This window comes from Sarcophilus harrisii, chromosome 1 (assembly GCF_902635505.1).
Source record: "Sarcophilus harrisii chromosome 1, mSarHar1.11, whole genome shotgun sequence".
Classification (NCBI taxonomy): domain Eukaryota; kingdom Metazoa; phylum Chordata; class Mammalia; order Dasyuromorphia; family Dasyuridae; genus Sarcophilus; species Sarcophilus harrisii.
This window is the reverse complement of record NC_045426.1, coordinates 246,125,625-246,143,470: the sequence shown is the minus strand read 5'-3', so window position 1 is coordinate 246,143,470 and position 17,846 is coordinate 246,125,625. Positions and strand designations below refer to the sequence as shown.

The 17,846-nt window shown below is 33.0% G+C and overlaps 1 protein-coding gene across 2 annotated transcripts in view; it reads right to left on the bottom strand.

The window, feature by feature from the left end:
- Nucleotides 1–17,846, bottom strand: part of SLC12A2 (solute carrier family 12 member 2) — a 111,530-nt gene that overhangs the window by 20,430 nt on the left and 73,254 nt on the right. For both annotated transcript variants that reach the window (XM_031939374.1, XM_023498542.2), the window contains exons 14-18: nucleotides 16,190–16,345; nucleotides 14,081–14,180; nucleotides 6,196–6,307; nucleotides 3,378–3,518; nucleotides 180–286 (exon numbers count right to left, since the gene is read on the bottom strand). In XM_031939374.1, the coding sequence (XP_031795234.1) occupies nucleotides 180–286; nucleotides 3,378–3,518; nucleotides 6,196–6,307; nucleotides 14,081–14,180; nucleotides 16,190–16,345 (616 nt within the window). The remainder of the gene's footprint in view (nucleotides 1–179; nucleotides 287–3,377; nucleotides 3,519–6,195; nucleotides 6,308–14,080; nucleotides 14,181–16,189; nucleotides 16,346–17,846) is intronic.

The window sequence follows — 17,846 nt, the reverse complement described above, 5'->3', positions numbered from 1 at the left end:
GCTAATATTTGTCAGGAGAGGAATTTCAACCTAAGTCTTTCTGACTCTAAAGGCTGAGTCTTTGTTTACTATGCCATACTAATTTTTAGGAAGCAATACTATGCTTTAAATTACAATGACAGTTTCCAAACATAATCTTTTAAAAAATAAGATAATTAAAATAAAAATCTTGTACTCACTGAAAAATATTAATATATGTATCCACATCCCTCATATCAGTTTGTAGCCAATCTTTCTTAAAACCAAGAACAAGAGTATTTGGTTTCATTCGACCAAGACCAGCAGCCTAAAATACAAAATAAAACTGAAGGAAAGAGATCTTAACATTTATTTCATATAAATGAAAAATCTATTATTTTGTCTCTTTTAACTCCTATCTCATCTGCAAAATGATCACTTTGTTTTTGTACTCTCAATTTCTTATCCTTCCTTTTTTAGTCCTACAGTAATTGCAAAAGTTCAGATTACAATCACTTGGATTTTAATTTGGCAATCTTGAATCTTCTCTATCTATTAATTTAGAGAAGGGCTAAAGTTATTTTTCTTTGTTGCATTTAAAAAATATCATTCTGTCTGATTCAAAAAAAGATGAGCATTCCCTAGTACTAAGTATTTCAAACTTCCAAACTCTTTTATCTATTCTAATGCTCTGTAATTACCTCCTGCTATTCCTTCACCTTTTGTAAAACTAATTCCATTTCCCATTATTCTCCAGAATAACTTTGTTACAGTCAACTAAATCTGTTTGCTACTGTTAAGGACCACACCTAGGTGTGGAATCCAGAAAGCCTGTAAAGGGTTAAAGGGGACTATACCATTAAGGGGCAGGTTGATTCTCCAAAAGCCCCCACAGCTGTGAATCATTACACTTGAAGGAATTGCAAATCAGCCTTTACTGACACAGATGTTGCTTGTGAATTGGGAATGAAATCTGAGGCAAGAGAGAAGAGGACAGAGGTTGGAGAATGCAACTGTCTCTCAGTCTCTTGTATCATTATCATCCTCTCACATGAAGGGATCTATTCTGCTGGTCAGAATTAGATCTCCCCAGCAGCTACTAGCAGGTGGCTCCCATAATATTACTCTATTAATATGATTTTCTCATTCTCTATTCCTTAGCATTTGCATACCTTCCTTACTCAATACTCTTTCATATTTCTCACTTCCTTCAAAATGTAGTTGAATAAATATTCTAGCAAGTGTGTTCTTTTGAATCCCTTTATCACAATGAAAAGAACAAAGGGCTAAAAAACACATGATTTAGGGTCTATTCCAGAGTCTTTTCAATAGATATCTATATAATCTTAGCAAGTCTTTATCTTCAGTTTTCTTATCTGTAAAATGGGGATATCATCTTTACCCTTAATCATACTGGTGGCATATGGAACAGAGGAAATATTAAACATGAGAGCCTTCTATACAGTGCTTTGAGTTTTCAAAATGGCAAGTAGGGCACTTTATTTAAGTTATATATCCTATAATCCAAACTAGAGAAGCTATTCTAGTAAGACATCATTATGATTAAAAAGATAGTCTTGTACATAGCATATGTTTAAGAAATATTATAGATTTTTAATTATTTGTATTCTGGAAAGTGGCCGTGATATCTGTCAGACCTCTTTAAAAGGGCTGTTGCAAAACAATGTCTAATTGGCACTTTAAAATACCTGCCTATTTAAAATAGCTGCATTGACTTTGTGGGCCATCCACTGCATTGCTTTTGACATAATCTGGGCAGTCTTGCTTTTTCCACTTAATCTTTCCTGTGCAGGTTGCTAGGCTGATTTCATTATTAGCCTGGGCTCTCAGTGATGAAACTTGGTAATTTCAGGGCTTGATTTAAAACAAAACATCATCATCTAAAAACTGAAACATGTGGAAAACCTTACCTTCTCCCTTTGGATGGTCCAATGGATTTACTCCATGACACAAGTATAAGTCTACCTTAATATTAATACTTAAGAATCAATGAAGAAAAGATATTTTCATGTTGTATTAGTCAAGGAATTTTGTATGGTTCCAACATATGCTTGAGGAAGGCTTTTTGAGGCATATTTTAATTAAACAGCAGTATCTTGTATTTTTTTCTTCATTTTCTCCTAATAAGTATAAGTAGCAGTCTGCTACATTGACTGGACCAAAAAATTAATTAATAGAAGGATGTTTGAGTATAGAATCAGTTGGGATAAATCTTTAGTGGACTTGGTTAGCACAGTTGCATGAATTTTATTTAACCTTTACTAAAGTTTAGCATGTCCCTGTAATTTCTATCTGAAATATTATACCATATTACATTTTCTGTCTTTCACTCCTGGTACTCATTTCATGAATAGCCATTCTTCTAGATAATAATATGATGTAAAATTATCATGTTAGCTAAAAGGATAATTAAACATTAAATTAATTTTCCTCGTTCTCTTAGATATGAAAAAGGGAATTTTGGAAGGATTTAGATTTTTCAAAGGCTATCTGGATAAGCACACATATATGCCTTTCTTTTGTCTTTATATATCTTCCTGTAGCAAGCAGAGGTTTTTGAAATGATGCTACTGACTCTTCAAAAAAAAAAAAAAAAAAAAAAAAAAAGCAGAAGTAATTCCAACTCCTTTACCACTGGATTGAGTGCTCAATGTCATGTCTCTACAATCAAGGATATGTTTCAAAACTGAAAGGGTGAATTTAAATTTAGCAATATGGAATGAACCTACCAAGAAATTTTCAATTAACATCAAGATTTAATTAATTAAAAATTAATGTTAGAATACAGGCTGCCTGATCTGACAGGCACAGCCAACCAATAGGAAAAGAAAGCATAGAGAGCTCTAATAGTTTAGGATAAAGCTCTTGTCAACAGAAAAAGCAATATTTTATAAAATGTAGTTTGAAGTAATAATGATCAACATGAAACTGGATGGTATCCTAAGTTATGTAAAAGAGAAATAACTTTTGTTAACATATGGTGAACTATGTCATTGTAGGTAGGTTTCACTCAACTCTTAACAACATTCTCAATGAGTGATCCTGACTTCCTTTCTGAGTCACTTAGTAATGGATATTGTAATGAAAAGCCAAAATTTGAAATCATGCACTTGGATTTTTGTCCCAACTGTGTGACTAGACAGCTATGTTATTCTCAGGGAAAGTACCTAATTAACTCTCTCCTGTTTTGCAATTTCTTCATTTAAAAAAGAATGAGATTTTTGGATTAGGCAATATTTAAGGTACATTTCTGTTTCAAATTCTAAAAGATCACCTTGATCACCTAATATAAGATGGCTATAACTATAAGAAAGCCACACTTGGAACAAAGCTGCACTTGGAACAAGGCACTGTGGTCGCTATTTAATTCCTTTTGTAAAAGTCATAACACAATTTACCTGCATTAAGTACTGTGCACCATCTCTCAAATCATCAGCATGTACTGGGGCATAAAAAGCTTTCATCTTGTTTTTAATAAGCCATCGTTGATATTTTGCTTGATCAATAGATATCTCCTTCATGGCCTGTCGGCGAGGACCCTTTAAAACAAAATAATTGTCTTTCTAAATAATTATTTTCAAATAAGTAACTGTTCTCAAGTATTGTGATGCTAGTAGATAATTTATAGTAAACAGACATTGATATGAATAGCGATTATACTCTTCACCAACATTTGACTTATATAATACCTAGTCATAACATATAATAATGCTATTTTTCACTGTGAGTGTATGTGTACACATATTTCCCTTTTAAAATATCTTTTAAAAGATTTTAGTTTAGAAGTACGGCCTAGATATGGACATTACAGTAAATTAAATGCAGAAAACCAAAACAAGTTTGTGGGGTATAAAAATACTTTGAAAAGAAAATCAAGGATTTACAAAAGCTAAACCAAAACAAGTTTTTTTTGGTAAAAAATGCTTTGCAAACATAAATTTATAAATATATAAAATATATATTTATAATATATTATATATAGTAATATATTACATAAATATATATTATGAATGTGTAAAATATATAAATATATAAAAAATTATAAAATTAAGAAACTAAAAATAAATTTTTCTTGCCAATCACAAATATTAATTCTTGCAAAATAGACCTGTATCTGAACATGAAACTCACATACTCCTTGGGCAGCTTGGGGACAAAGAACAATAGCAGAAGAATGAATTCAGAAGTAAAAAAGCTACTGTTATTCCCTGTATGACAGTATTACATACCTCATCCCCTATAACTAACTTTTCTAACAAAAAGAGCACGTGTAAAACAAGAGTGCCCTTACTTGACCTAGGCAGAAAAAAATATATATATAGTATATCTTGAAATAAGAGATAATGAATGGCTTATAAGCAAAATTAAATTTTTACCAAAAAATTCAGATTCTGACCTAAACTTTTCGTATGGGTTTATCCTCATACACAGTGGCAATTCTCATTAACTTTTATTACTCAAGTCAGGTTACCTTAATCTCCAAACAATTTCAGAAACAAACAAGAAATCAGTCCTATACTGACTGAAAAAAAAACAAAAATAAAAACCAAATAAAATACAAAACTGATAGTTCTTCCATAGCAATTATCTATGGCAAACAACAATAAAAAAAATTCTTAAAATGCATGGAGATTCTATAGAATTTTTTTAGCAGAATATTTTACTTTCTGTCTCAAATTGAATGAAAACTATAATTTAAATGTTACTCTAATTGTAAATTATATTAATGGGAAGTGGGATTGTTCATTCAAAGTCAGACCTAAGCTATTATAAAAAGATATTCAGAAAACATCATCCTGCAAAATACTAATAACAGGTTTATTAGTTTATTACTGTGTTAAATGAATTGTTGACATTTCTTTAATTTGATTCTCTTTTAAACTAGTTTAGGAAACTACAATAGCTCAAACTAAGCTGAGCACCTCAATTAGTACTCAGCTCTTTGCTGCTCCTGTCTAGTCTAGTCTCTTCAATATTTAATAATTAATGTCTCTTTACTCCTTTCTTTGGCCTTGGACAGACCACAACACTCTGATAATCTGTCAAGTCTTTGGAAATAATACAACTTGCAATAATTATTTCAGAAACTTGTGGGATATGGGGTCTACCAATTCAGATATGGAATGGGAAACAATTTGTCACTTTAGTTCAAAGATCCAGGAGTACTGTCTCAGTGAATAAGGTGGTTGCTATTGTCACATAGTTCAAAAAATATGAGGCACAATACAGTAGTGGGAAGAAAAGGGATCAGGAAACTCAGGTTTGCCATAGCAGTTCCATGAGGAGTTGGTAATGATAGTGATTAACAAGAATAACAAAGGACTGAGTTCTTATTTTTTTTAATAAATAATGGAAACAAGAAGAATTCTGCAGTGATCAACATGGAGTGAATGACTTGTTTTTGGACCATCATATCATATTTGGACCCCAGGAAATTCTTCATTAGTCTGCAAGACTAAATTAATCTTGGTACTCACATCAGACTGGAGAGCAGAACTGAAAGCTCTAAAATTTCCATTTAAAGAGGAGAGGGCAGCATAGTCTTCTCTCCCATTATGCTCTTCCCCAACTGCACTGCTTTTAGATTATTTCTTCATGCCCCTGCTCTGAGTAACCCCCTTCCTCCTTTTTGACTTATTTTTGTATGTTCTAAGAGGACTGTAAGTACCCTGAGGGCAGGGACTGGCTTTCCTTTAAATTTTGTATTAGTATCCCCAGGACTAATACAGTGTCTGGCACAGAGTAGGTACTTAATAAATATTTACTGACTGACTGACTATATAAACTAGTCACTCTTCTATAAGAGGAGGTGAAGGTGCGGAAGAAAAGCCTCTCCACTTTGTAGGCTTTAAGTGAGACTGAAGTGTTCCATTGGAAAAGAATATGAAAATTAAGAAGAAAAAATATTTGAAAGGATTAGAAGAGAATCCTTATCTATCTGTATATAGAGAGGAGAGGAGAAGACAGCAATCAGAAAAGAATAGCATTAAGAAGGACTGAATATTTTGAAGCTAAATAACAGACAGGAAGCTCTTTCAAAAAGAAGAGCACTAAACATTCTGAAATAAACGAAGAGATAATTTAAGGTAACAAACTTTAAAGAAATATGATAAAACATATTTATTTTATAAGGACATTTCACTTCTAACAAGTCATATATATCACAGTAAACAATGGGGAAAATTTTCTAACACAGGAAAAAAAATGAACACTTACCATATGTACATGACCACAGACCATCAAACCAACATTTTTTGTAAATGCATGAACAAGATGAAGCAAAGCTGGACGTGAGTTTGGAGAACCTGTCATAACAAGACACTGAGGCCTAATATAAGATTAAAAAAGAAAAACAAAAATTAGAAAATCTTGGGGTTTTTGTATTGATTAATGGCATGATCTTATTTTCAGTTGCTTTCTGTAAGATATAACACCTCTGTATTGTCATTCCAAAGACTATGGTATGGGATAAGCTCTTGTGTGATCACTTTATAACAAGGACTTAGGGAAATCACGTTTGATGTCTTGTAACTGTTACCAATTTATATTCAAGTAGGTTTTTCTTTGATTTGGGAATAATTTTGGGAAAATCAAAAGAAGCCACAGTTATTCTATCACATGAGCAGTGCTGTGTAAGGCTCAGAGAAAACATTTTCTATTTCAATTTTAAATTCCAATTCTGATAACATATTAAATATTAAAATTAAATATTTTCTGTCTACAAAACAAATGGAAGAAAAGATTCAGAAACCTGACTTGTATCCATGTTCCCAATTTCTTCTAGCTCATCAAAAAAAATTTTTTTTTGCATTTTTAGCGAAAAAGTATAGGTGACTTTTTATTAGCAACTTTAAGATCTGGAATTAAATGGTGGTTAACTAACAAAAAAAAGAAAATAATCTGACTTAGGAACTAAATTGATTAATATATGAAAAGGAAGAATTCTTTTATCACTTAATAATGCTAAGTACAAACAAAATTCATACAAGTGTTTTGCTAAATTTTTTTAAGCAAATTTTTTGAATTGATAAATTTACTAACCTCTAATTTTGTACATGAAATATCACTAAGTGTAGTATTAGTGTGGCTTTCAATCCTTTATGGATACATATACACATGAATACAAACACACACATATACACACAATGTCCAGTAAGGTATAGTAATAATGACATTTATATGATAAAAACTGAACCCAACTCTACATCTATTGTCTATTTATTTATTGTCTACATCTATTTAATCTTAAAAACAAAACAAAACAAAACAAAAAAACCCTACATAAGTACTACTACAGGTGATAATACTCTTATTTTGCAGATGAGAAAACTGGAGCTTGGGAAGCTTGGTGATTTGTCCACGTCACTTAGCTAGTAAGAAAGGATATGAATCCAGATCTCAACTGATTCAAATTCTAGTAATCCTCACACTACAAAATGCTGTGGCAACATGTTGCTCATTGATTGTCAATAAATTAACCAACAAGCATTTCTTAAGCACTTAACTATACACAAAGAAGGGTACTGAGTGCTGAGAATACAAAAGTAAAAACCATGTCCCTCAAAATAATTTACATTTTATCAAGGATTTACATCCTTATCAAGAAGTGCAGAGGATAGATAAAGAAAGGCTTCATGTGTGAAATAGGTCTAGAGATAAGATTTAAAAGAAATCAAGGATTCCCAGGAGGCAGAGGTGAAAAGGAAGTGCCTTCCAGGCATGAAAGACAAAGGCACAGAGAAAAAATGAAGTGTCATAAATGAGAATAGCAAATAAGCCAATATGACTGGAGCATGTAAGAAGGGAAATAAGATATAAAAAGACTGGAAAAGTAGGAAGGGGTCAGGTTATGAAGAGTTTTAAATGGCAGACAAAATAGATCATATTTGATCCTAGAAATAACAGGGAGCCACTTGCATTTACTGCCCGAAAAGGGGGGGAGTAACAAAGAACACTTAAGAAATTCTCTTAAAAAAAATTCACTTTGGAGTGTCTTATTTCCTTGAAAAAGATCAAATAAGAATATTGCAGCAATCCAGAATAAGAAGTGATAAGGGTCTGAATTAGGGTAGTAGTATCTATATGAATGGAGAAAGTGGGAAAAATAGTATGGACACAGAGAAAAGATGGGGAAATTGATTGGATATGAGTAGTGAGTGAGAATTCAAAGGTAATATTAAAATTGTGAGTGTATGACTTTAAGCATGTGCTGCAGTAATAGAGAAGTCTGGAATAGGGATGGGCTGAAGATACTGTTTTGGAGATGCTGAGTTTGAAATGTTCATTTTAAAACTGATGATAGTTAACTTTTGAAGTGGAACAAAGATCCAGGAGAGAGAGTAGGCTGAATACACTTGCAAGTTTTCTGTATAACTGAACCCATGAAAGCTATTGAGATAGGAAAGTATAGAGAGAGGGGAAAATTCTGGACAATTCTAGGGAAATAACCAAAGTTAGTAGGTGATTTGGACAATGATCTAGTAAAATCGACTAGGAAAGAATAGTCCGGAAAATCAAGAGAGAGAGCAGTGAAGCAAAAAGTAGAGGGTCATCATTGAGAAGAGGCATTTATATATGACATAAGGCATCATTTGAAGAGAACAGTTTCAGTTAAATATGAGGTTGGAAGTCTGCCTGCAAAAATCAGAAGAGTTAAGAGAAAAGAAGTGAAGGCAGGCAGCTTTTTAACTACATATACTGGCTTCCTCAAGATGATGCTGTATCTTTGTTCACTCTTTTCCCATGCACTTAGATAATTTCTGTCTCTATCACTCCTGAACACTCTCCCTTCTTTTTAAGTCTACTCTATTAATGTTTTATGTCCTACAGAGACACCGTCTCTGTACAGACAGAGATAACGAGAGGCAGTCATGGCACACTGGATAGAAATCTGGATTTGCAGCCAATATGACCTAGCTTCAAATCTTGCTTTGGCTACATATTGGCTGTGTGACCTTGGGCAAGATAGTTAATCTCTCAGTGCTCTAACTTAAAGGTGTTAAACTTATGGTATATGGTAGCAACAAACAGATTAATGTATTTGGAAAATGTTTAATAAAACAAATAAAAATACAACATAATGCTAATCTGTGGTTTTCTAGGTCAATATATGGTCAGTAAGGGATCTATTTCTATTGAGTTTGACACCAGTGCTCTAGCCAACTTTGAAAGACTCAAGTTGCAGAGGTGTCAATTGGCACTAGATAGAGTTTGAGATTCCCTAAAGCTATGAAATCCTGTTTAGGTCCTACCTTGACACAGACTATGTTAACTCATTGCTTAAATATAGCACTATAGTGATAGTACTAGTTCCCTGTCATTTCTTCTCCTACATTCTGGATTAACTCTTTCTGCTTTGGCCAGAAAATCTGATTTTCTTCTCCTGCTGGATTGACTTTATTTTTTATTACTAGATAAAAGATACTAGATAAAAGACACCATTCTTTGTCTCATTTCCCCTAGCCTTAACCATTGAACAGACATCAGACAAACTGAGACCTGGGAAAGATTTTAGCTCAAAAAGGCCAATATCTCCTACTGCTTTTCCAGGGTTATTTCCAATCATCCTGATATGTATCTTGCCAGTGGACCCAGATGTTTCTGGAAGAAAGAGTGAGGCTCCCTCCCTCATTTAAATTCAGTTTGCTTGCAAATTAAGATGTTACCTATTTAAATGCCATGGACAAACAACAACTTGTAATAGTAGCTGTCCCATTGGGGATCCAAGGCGTTACTTCCTTCTTTGTTTCCCCCCTCTCCCTCCATTCACATAGGGAGTCATAACCTCAAGTGAGGATGCTCTGCTCAAAGAACTATAAATTTTGATCCCTGAATATCAGGATATCTTGGGGGTTTCTGGGCTTTATTGTTTTCTTAATGAGTCACGCCTTAAACCCTTATCACTTTGGTTTTAATGAACTGAACAAACCCAGGCTAAGTTTCACTTGGTCATTGTTTGAACTGATTGCATAATTTCGACTCAGATGGCTCAGAATGAGCAAATGTTCCTGGTTTTGGCCAGAAACCCTAAGGGTCTTCCTCTCCTAAGCAACCCCCCCCCCCCCCCCGCTTTTGGACTATGTGCAAACAAATAGATCTGGGAAAGATCTTAGTTCAAAAATACCAATATCTCTCATTGTATCCAGGGCCATCTCCAGTTGTCCTCATCTGTATCCTACCACTGGACTTAGATGGCTCTGGAGGAGAAAGTGAGGCTGTTGACTTCGCAGAGACTCCCTCATTTAAAACCAACTCCCTTGTATGTCACATAATCTCCTTCCTGATATTATGGTCCTCTTAGAGAATGAAGAGCAAACAACAACAGTCCCTACCTAGAAGTTTCACCCTAGAAGACTGCATTACTTCTTTGGCTCCACTGATTAGTTCCCTCTGGGAACTGCACTTGCTAAACTGCAATTTAAGTATTCGGTTCAGCTATGTTCAAGCCATAACAGCCTCCACTCCTTACTTTCTAGACTTCTTTCTCCATCATCTCACTTCCCTACTCCAACCCCCTTTTCCAGTTTCCTTTTATGTGCTCTGTTTCGCCTTCAAGGCAGGAATTGTTTTTACTTGTATTCCTAGCACTTAGCACAGTACCTGGAACAAAGTGAGTAATAAATGCTCATTTATTTGACTTTCCTCTCTTCCTAATCCGGACTCTACAGTTAACCAGTTCAGATTTTGTCTTCCTTAATTACTGAGTCCCTCATTCCCTTGTCTATTACCAACCACACCACATAAACCCTTGATTCCATCCCTTGCTCTATCTTCTCTAATAGATGGCTCCATTAATTATCTACCGCTATACTTCATCTTTAATGTCTCCCTTTCTATTGATTCTTTTCCTATTTTCTTAAAACATGCCAAAAAATCTTTCCCAAACAAAACCCACTAAAACTTAGATGTGAATTTAAAAGCCAAGTCTAGTTCCTCTCCACACCCTGTGCCCCAATCCTTCTTTATCTCTTTGCTATACTTAACACTATTGGCCACCCCTTTTCATCCTGGATATCCTTTTCTCTCTGAATTTTTTTGTGACATACTTTCTTCTGATTTTCTTCATGGATGACCACTCCATTCCATTCTTATTTGTTGGCTGTTCATCTAGATTAAATCCTTAACTGTGAATATTCTTGAAAATGATGGCCTGGACCTTTATTTTCCCCCAACTTTTTCCAAAGGCATCATTATATTTCTTGTTTCTAAGGTTCAAAACCTGGACACTATTTTATATCTTTCACCTCATATATCCGAGTTGCTAAATCTTGACATTTCTATCTCTATAAGTTTGCCTACATCTGACGCCTATCTATTTATACAACTACCACATCATTACCTCTCACTTAAAAATTACAAAACTTCCTGCCTCAAGTCTCTTCTAATCGTTAGTAAAGTGACCTGCCTTAAATAAATACAGGATCTGACCAACTTTAGTGGTTTCCTAATATCTCAAGAGCAAAATATAAACAACTATTTTAAAGCCCTTTACAACCTCACCTATATCCATCTTTTCTAGTCTCATTATATATTTTCTCCTTCCACACTCCATAAAACAAGCCAAAATGATCTTTTATCTGTTCCTTAAACATAGCAATACAACTCTGCAGTGGTCATCTCCCTTGCCTAAAATGTTTTTTCTCTTTCATTGCATAAAATCTCTCTCTTCCTTCAAATATCCTGGATTCTTTCCTCTTCCCCTCAATAATTACCTTCAACAGAATTTTTCTTGATTCCTCCCCCTAGTGCAACTACCCTATCCTCCTTATATATTTATTCTAAATATCCTCACATATGTATATACCTCCCCCAAAAGAATCTAAATACCTTCACAGCAGAGACTGTTTGATGCTTTAATTAGTACTCTCAATGTAAATCTCCCAGTGTCTGGTACATAGTATATTTAATTAATGGTTAGTGATTTCTGATATTAGACTTGGTGGTCTCTTTCAACTCTAAAGTTATGTGATTCTGTGACACTCAGGAAGAACAAAGTTTTTAAAACAAAATCAGAATTTTCTATTTAATATTTATAAATAAAAGTAAGTACAATCCCAAATGAACTAACACATATTTAGTTTTTTGGAACTAGTAGCTTTTCAGTAATGACTAGGTTTATAAGTATTAATAATTTTAAGGAACTATATAGACAAAGTTAAAATACTGAAAAGTATAATATAATAATAATGCCTATACTTTAAAACCAATTACAGAAACAGCCTGTTAATTTAAAAAAAATTATTTAAGTGTATGCTGCAAAGTCTATACAGACACGACCATTTATTTTATACCTTTATTATTGCCAAGGTTTGGCACTACAAATACCAGTGATCAGTCATAATGATCCCAAAATATCAATGATCAATCCCAATGACACAGAATTATGAAGTGGGTTCTTAGCATTAAACTAGATTCAGCTGGAATACAATCTGATGAAGAAATGAGTAGATGCCCATAGAAATCAAGTTATCAGAATCACTTAAATCCCTTTCAAATCTGAGAACTATAATAAACTATATAATAAATATTGTCTAATTATGGAAAAAACATTAGTAATTAAAGTAAGGTTTGATCTGTTGCTAAAGCATTATTGTTTACTTCTTTAATGACACAATTCAAAGTGTCATTTCATACAGGATCAAATCCACTTTGATAAAAAAAAGACCTACATATCACAGTAAATTATTTTATGGATACAACTTCTAAGTTTCTAAAAGCTCATAACAATTTGACAGCACAAGAAATAGTGGATTTAATTTCATTATCTATATTTTAATTATTATTTGTATTTTTATCAGCTGCCAACCCAAACTACAACAGCCTTTTCTGGTGATGGTTGTTAATACCACTTCCTAAAGTCCTTCTTTGCTCTAAAAAATCACTACCTTTTTGGGTAAGTGAACCTCTCAATCTAACATCATTGCTTAATGTTTTCTCAGAAACAGGTATAGGTACTATGAAGCAACTTCATTCTATTCATGTATCACATCAATGAGACAAAATTACAATAGAAACATATAAATATTAGTATTCATTTAAACATTCTTCATCAAAAGTTACCTTCCTTTCTTTTTGATATGAGACACAAACATTATTTTCAGGGGATGGGGAATTTTCCTGTCTCACATCAGAAAACAGTAATTTCCTATTAAGTGCCTGTGCCTATAGTGGGGAAGGTACAATATTTAGTTCTCAGAGTGTCTGCTTTCAAAGGAACTTACATTCTTCAATATTCTGTTTAAATGCCCTCTTTTTATGAAGCTTTCTCTGATTTTCCCAGTTAACTGTCATCCCCAAAAGGCTTTTTAAATGTATTTATTTTACGTTAAAATATGTATGTATGAGTTATATCCTTTTACTACATCAAAGCTGTCATCTTTAATCTCTATCTTTACTGATATACTGTAGCATGCAAAATAATTTAAATTCAAAAACTAAGCATTATGACATTCACAACTGATATAAAGCTGCTGTGTTTGCTAGCTTTCAAAGTCCAAAGCAAAACAAACAAACAAAAAATATTGAAGTGGTTTGCCATTTTTTTTTTCCATTGTAGATGAGAAAACAAAGATAATAGGATTAATTGACTTGCCTAACGTCACACAGCTAATAAGTGTCTGAGGTGAAATCTGAACTCAGAAAGAGAAGTCTCCCTGACTCTAGTCTGGCACTTTTATCAGCTGCACTACCTAACTGTCCAAAGAAAAGTTTTGTTCACACCTAAGTTAATAAACAAATAAATGTAGTGATATTATAAACTTAAAAGTGGATGATAACGTTATATAATAAAAGGACTGTTTTTATATTATTTTCAATAGAGACCCCTACATGCTTATGAAGTAGCTAATAATTGCCAACCTTTCATAAAGACAGAAATAACAAGAAACTTGGGGAAAACTTTTCATTTAATTTAATTATTGCAAGATTAGTTAACTCTAGCCCCAAGACTTTTGACCAAAGTGATGAGAAAACTATACTGCTGCTCACAAGAAATGATGATAGTCAAAGAATACAAAAAATAAAATCAACCATTTCAATGATAGTGATAGCAAAGAGCTGGTGGGAGTTACAACAAATATCCCTATGATATCTTATAGTTTACCTGAAGTTCTTTACATGGTCTTCGACACCAGAAAGACGAATGGAGTGCTGCAATGCACTCAAATAAGTCAGGGCTTGAGTTGATGATCCCCAATTCACATCTGTAGGATATACAATATTGCTAATTGTTACCAATCCGACTGGGAGGAAGGGGAGAGAAAGAAAGGTTTTTTTTTTTTTTTTTCAAATTTTAATGGATATTTATTTAAATTTTTCACTAAAAATTCTACTTACTCTAGCTTAATTAAACTCTCAAGACCTACTACACTGAGAAGCATGTATACAGCTAGTGAAAGACTGTGTCTGTTGGTGATCTGCCATCCAAGGTAAGCTTTTTGAGGGTCACAACCACAGACTGTGTTCATGACTGTCCATCAAAGCAGGGGCTGCCAGTACCAAGGGAAGGAAGATGCATACCCATGAAACCAAACATATATGTTCATTTATATACATATATACACACACACACGCAAGCATGCATGTGCATATGTATATGTACAGGAATAGGAATGTGCTGTGAATATATGTGTATTTATGCATATGTTTATGTGCATTTATACATACATGTAGTTGTAAGCATGTGAAGTCAAATAAAAAAAATAATTTCATTTACCTAAATGAAGAATATTTTAAACACTGTTTTAAGATATAACATCAAGCTTTAAAATTTAGACAGAACTCTAGTCCATATTAGTTATTATATAAACTATATGTATATATCATGTATAGAAAAAATTTGTGGTTTTTACATATTTTGTTTGGTTGCACTGGCAATTTGGATTTCTTAGTACATTAATGAATGTTCAAGATGCTCACTCCTTTAATAAGATAATAGTTTGGTAATTTGAATTGTGTAACAGATGAGTATTTTAAAGATTAACAGGAAAAGAAAGTAGCTCTTGAAAACTGCTTATAAATTTATAAGATGCATATTTTAGAGTTACTATCCCAATCTAAATCTCTATTTTACATTTGGATCACTGGAATAACACTCACTTCTATTTCTGCCTCTAGTCTCCCCATCGATTCTCTTCTTTAGATAATTGCAAAAATAATCTTTATAACAGTGATAGACTAGATCTGTGAATCCAAAACAATTGCATGAAGAAACTCCTTCTCCCAAGGCAGGCCAACATCTTCTAGCTTACAATCTTAGAGAGCTACATAGACTACTAAGAGGGGCCATAGAAACAGTATGAATCAGAGTTAGGCCTGGAATCCAGACAAGTTCTTTTGCCATAAGTTACTTGTCTTTGCTGCTACCATATAAATTCTGAAATGTGAATATTTGTTTTTCTTTTGAAACACCTCCGCAGGCTCTGAGCAAATATAGTATACCAAAAGACCTGCATCAAGGAATCCCTTGATTCTTATCTTATCCAATTTAGTTCCTCCTCTTTAACCAATTGGCCTCTCTCTCTCTCTGTAGATGTGGTTCTAAATTTTTGTTCCCAATGCCAATCTGCTGTTTCTTCACCAAAAAGATATCTATCACTGTTTATGGTGTGGCTTGAGATGAATGTTTTTCAGTTAGTAACTAAATCCCTTTCTAAGAATTTCTAAGTTGTGTCCTTTTAGAATTTAATTATAAAGTTCAAACTACTTGATGATGTTTTCAATATGACCTTATAATTGTCCTTAAGTTTATGTTTGTGTTTTCTCAATTACTCAGCTCAAAGAAGCTGTGGCTTTCTTCGGGAACACAATAATAACTAGTACAGAAATGAGCACAAAGTAAACATTCAATAAATACCTGTTCAACCGAATCAGAGCCAGTGTAATATATGTATCGTAGTTATTATCCTGCCTATGGTTTTAAACCTTAAAAAGAAGTCTTTTATTAACTCATTTTGACAAGCTAAATATTAGATTATAATTATTTTCTAGAAATCAGATTAGCTTACATGTCATTTTGAGTTAATAAATGATAGCATCAATAATTGAATTTAAAGTAGCTTTCTTACTGGTTTATAAATAAAATTTTCTTATTTTAATATCAAGTACAAACTTGTCTTTGAATGTAAAGCAAATACATGTCAATGATAATCCTCAGTAGTAATACTTATAACAATATAACAGTCTAAAAGTATACATCACATAATTTACTGACCTGGTTTTTTGTAGGTAACATAAATGTACAATCCAAGAACGATGACATATGTTAACAATGCAGCCCACCAATTAATGACAAACATCACTATGCAACAGAGAATTGCCCCAATAAGTGAAATCCACATGTTGTAATACTTGAAAGCAGGACGCCAGCCTAATTGTTAAAAAAAAAAAATTAAGGTCATGTTACTACACATTTATGTGAGCCATTTTGTAATGCTTACTTTAAAATTTTATTTGTGCTTATATTACTTTCACTTTCCAATGATTTACCCTGCTCTCCAAGGAAAAAACTCAAAGCATATTTCACATATGTTTTATTTAACACCTATAATTCACCTCTTTTGTATTTAATGAAGAGTCATGTCTCACCACTTGGTGTTGGGCATAGCACCTATTATGTGTCACGTATTATGCTAAGCACTTTTAACAAATATCTCATTTGAATCTCACAACAACTTTGAGAAGTAGGTGGTATATTTATCACCATTTTACACTTGAAAAAACTAAGGAAAAAGAAGTGATTTGTTTAAACAGCAATAAGTGTATGAACTCAGCCTTTCTTCACTCTAGGATCAGAGTGCTATCTACTGTATCACTTCTGGAGTCAAGATTTATAAATGTATTAATAATCGAGCAAACAAACCATGGGAAAATATGGAGCAACAAGTATATTTACTTCCCTCATTTGGAAAAATATTAAAACTGAAAGAAGATTCAACAATTCAAAAGCTAGTTATTACAATATGAAAAGCATATCATAAAGGACTGCCATCTACATTTCTAATACTATTGTGCACATTATTTTTTTACTTTGTTTTGTTTGATGGAAATATGCATGTCATACACATACATAGCCCAATGTACATACAAAATATAAAAATGGATACTCCAAGTAATTTCAACAACCATGCTAATGAAATAGTAGGCTATTTGTCTACAAAATTTTTAATTCTGAAATTTAATTTGGAAAAGATTATCAATTTATAATTCAATTCTACAAAACTAGTACCTGTTTTATAACATATATAAGAATATATACAAATGTATCACATAGACATATTACATGTAGCTACTTAGGTTTAAAAGATGACAAAGATACCAAGTATTTTAAGCATTATTTTAAAAACACAAATTGAATATATTTATCTTTAAAATATAACAATTATCAAATTCTGATATAGTAGAAAGAACACTGGTTTGGAAGATAGATAAACTAGATTCAAATCCTGAATATTCTACCTGTGAAATTCTGAGCAAGTTTTATATTCCTCTAGACTGTAAATTCATCTGTAAACTGAGGGAGACTGATTCAGAGGATTCTCTAAGGTGGCTTTCAGTTCTAATTACTACAGGTTCGTTCTCTCTCTCTCTCTCTCTCTCTCTCTCTCTCTCTCTCTCTCTGAGGCAATTGGGGTTAAGTGACTTGCCCAGGTTCACACAGCTAGGACGTGTTAAGTGTTTAAGGCCAAATTTGAATTCGGGTCCTTCTGACTTCAGGGCTGGTGCTCTATTCGCTGTACCACCTAGCTGCCCCAGGTTCTCTTACTTTAAAAAAATTACAAAAGTTTCTCTTAAATATATTTTTATCCTATTTCTGGTCTGTGACATTCCTTTGCTAATTGCCTAGAACTGGTTTGTTATCATTCTCAATT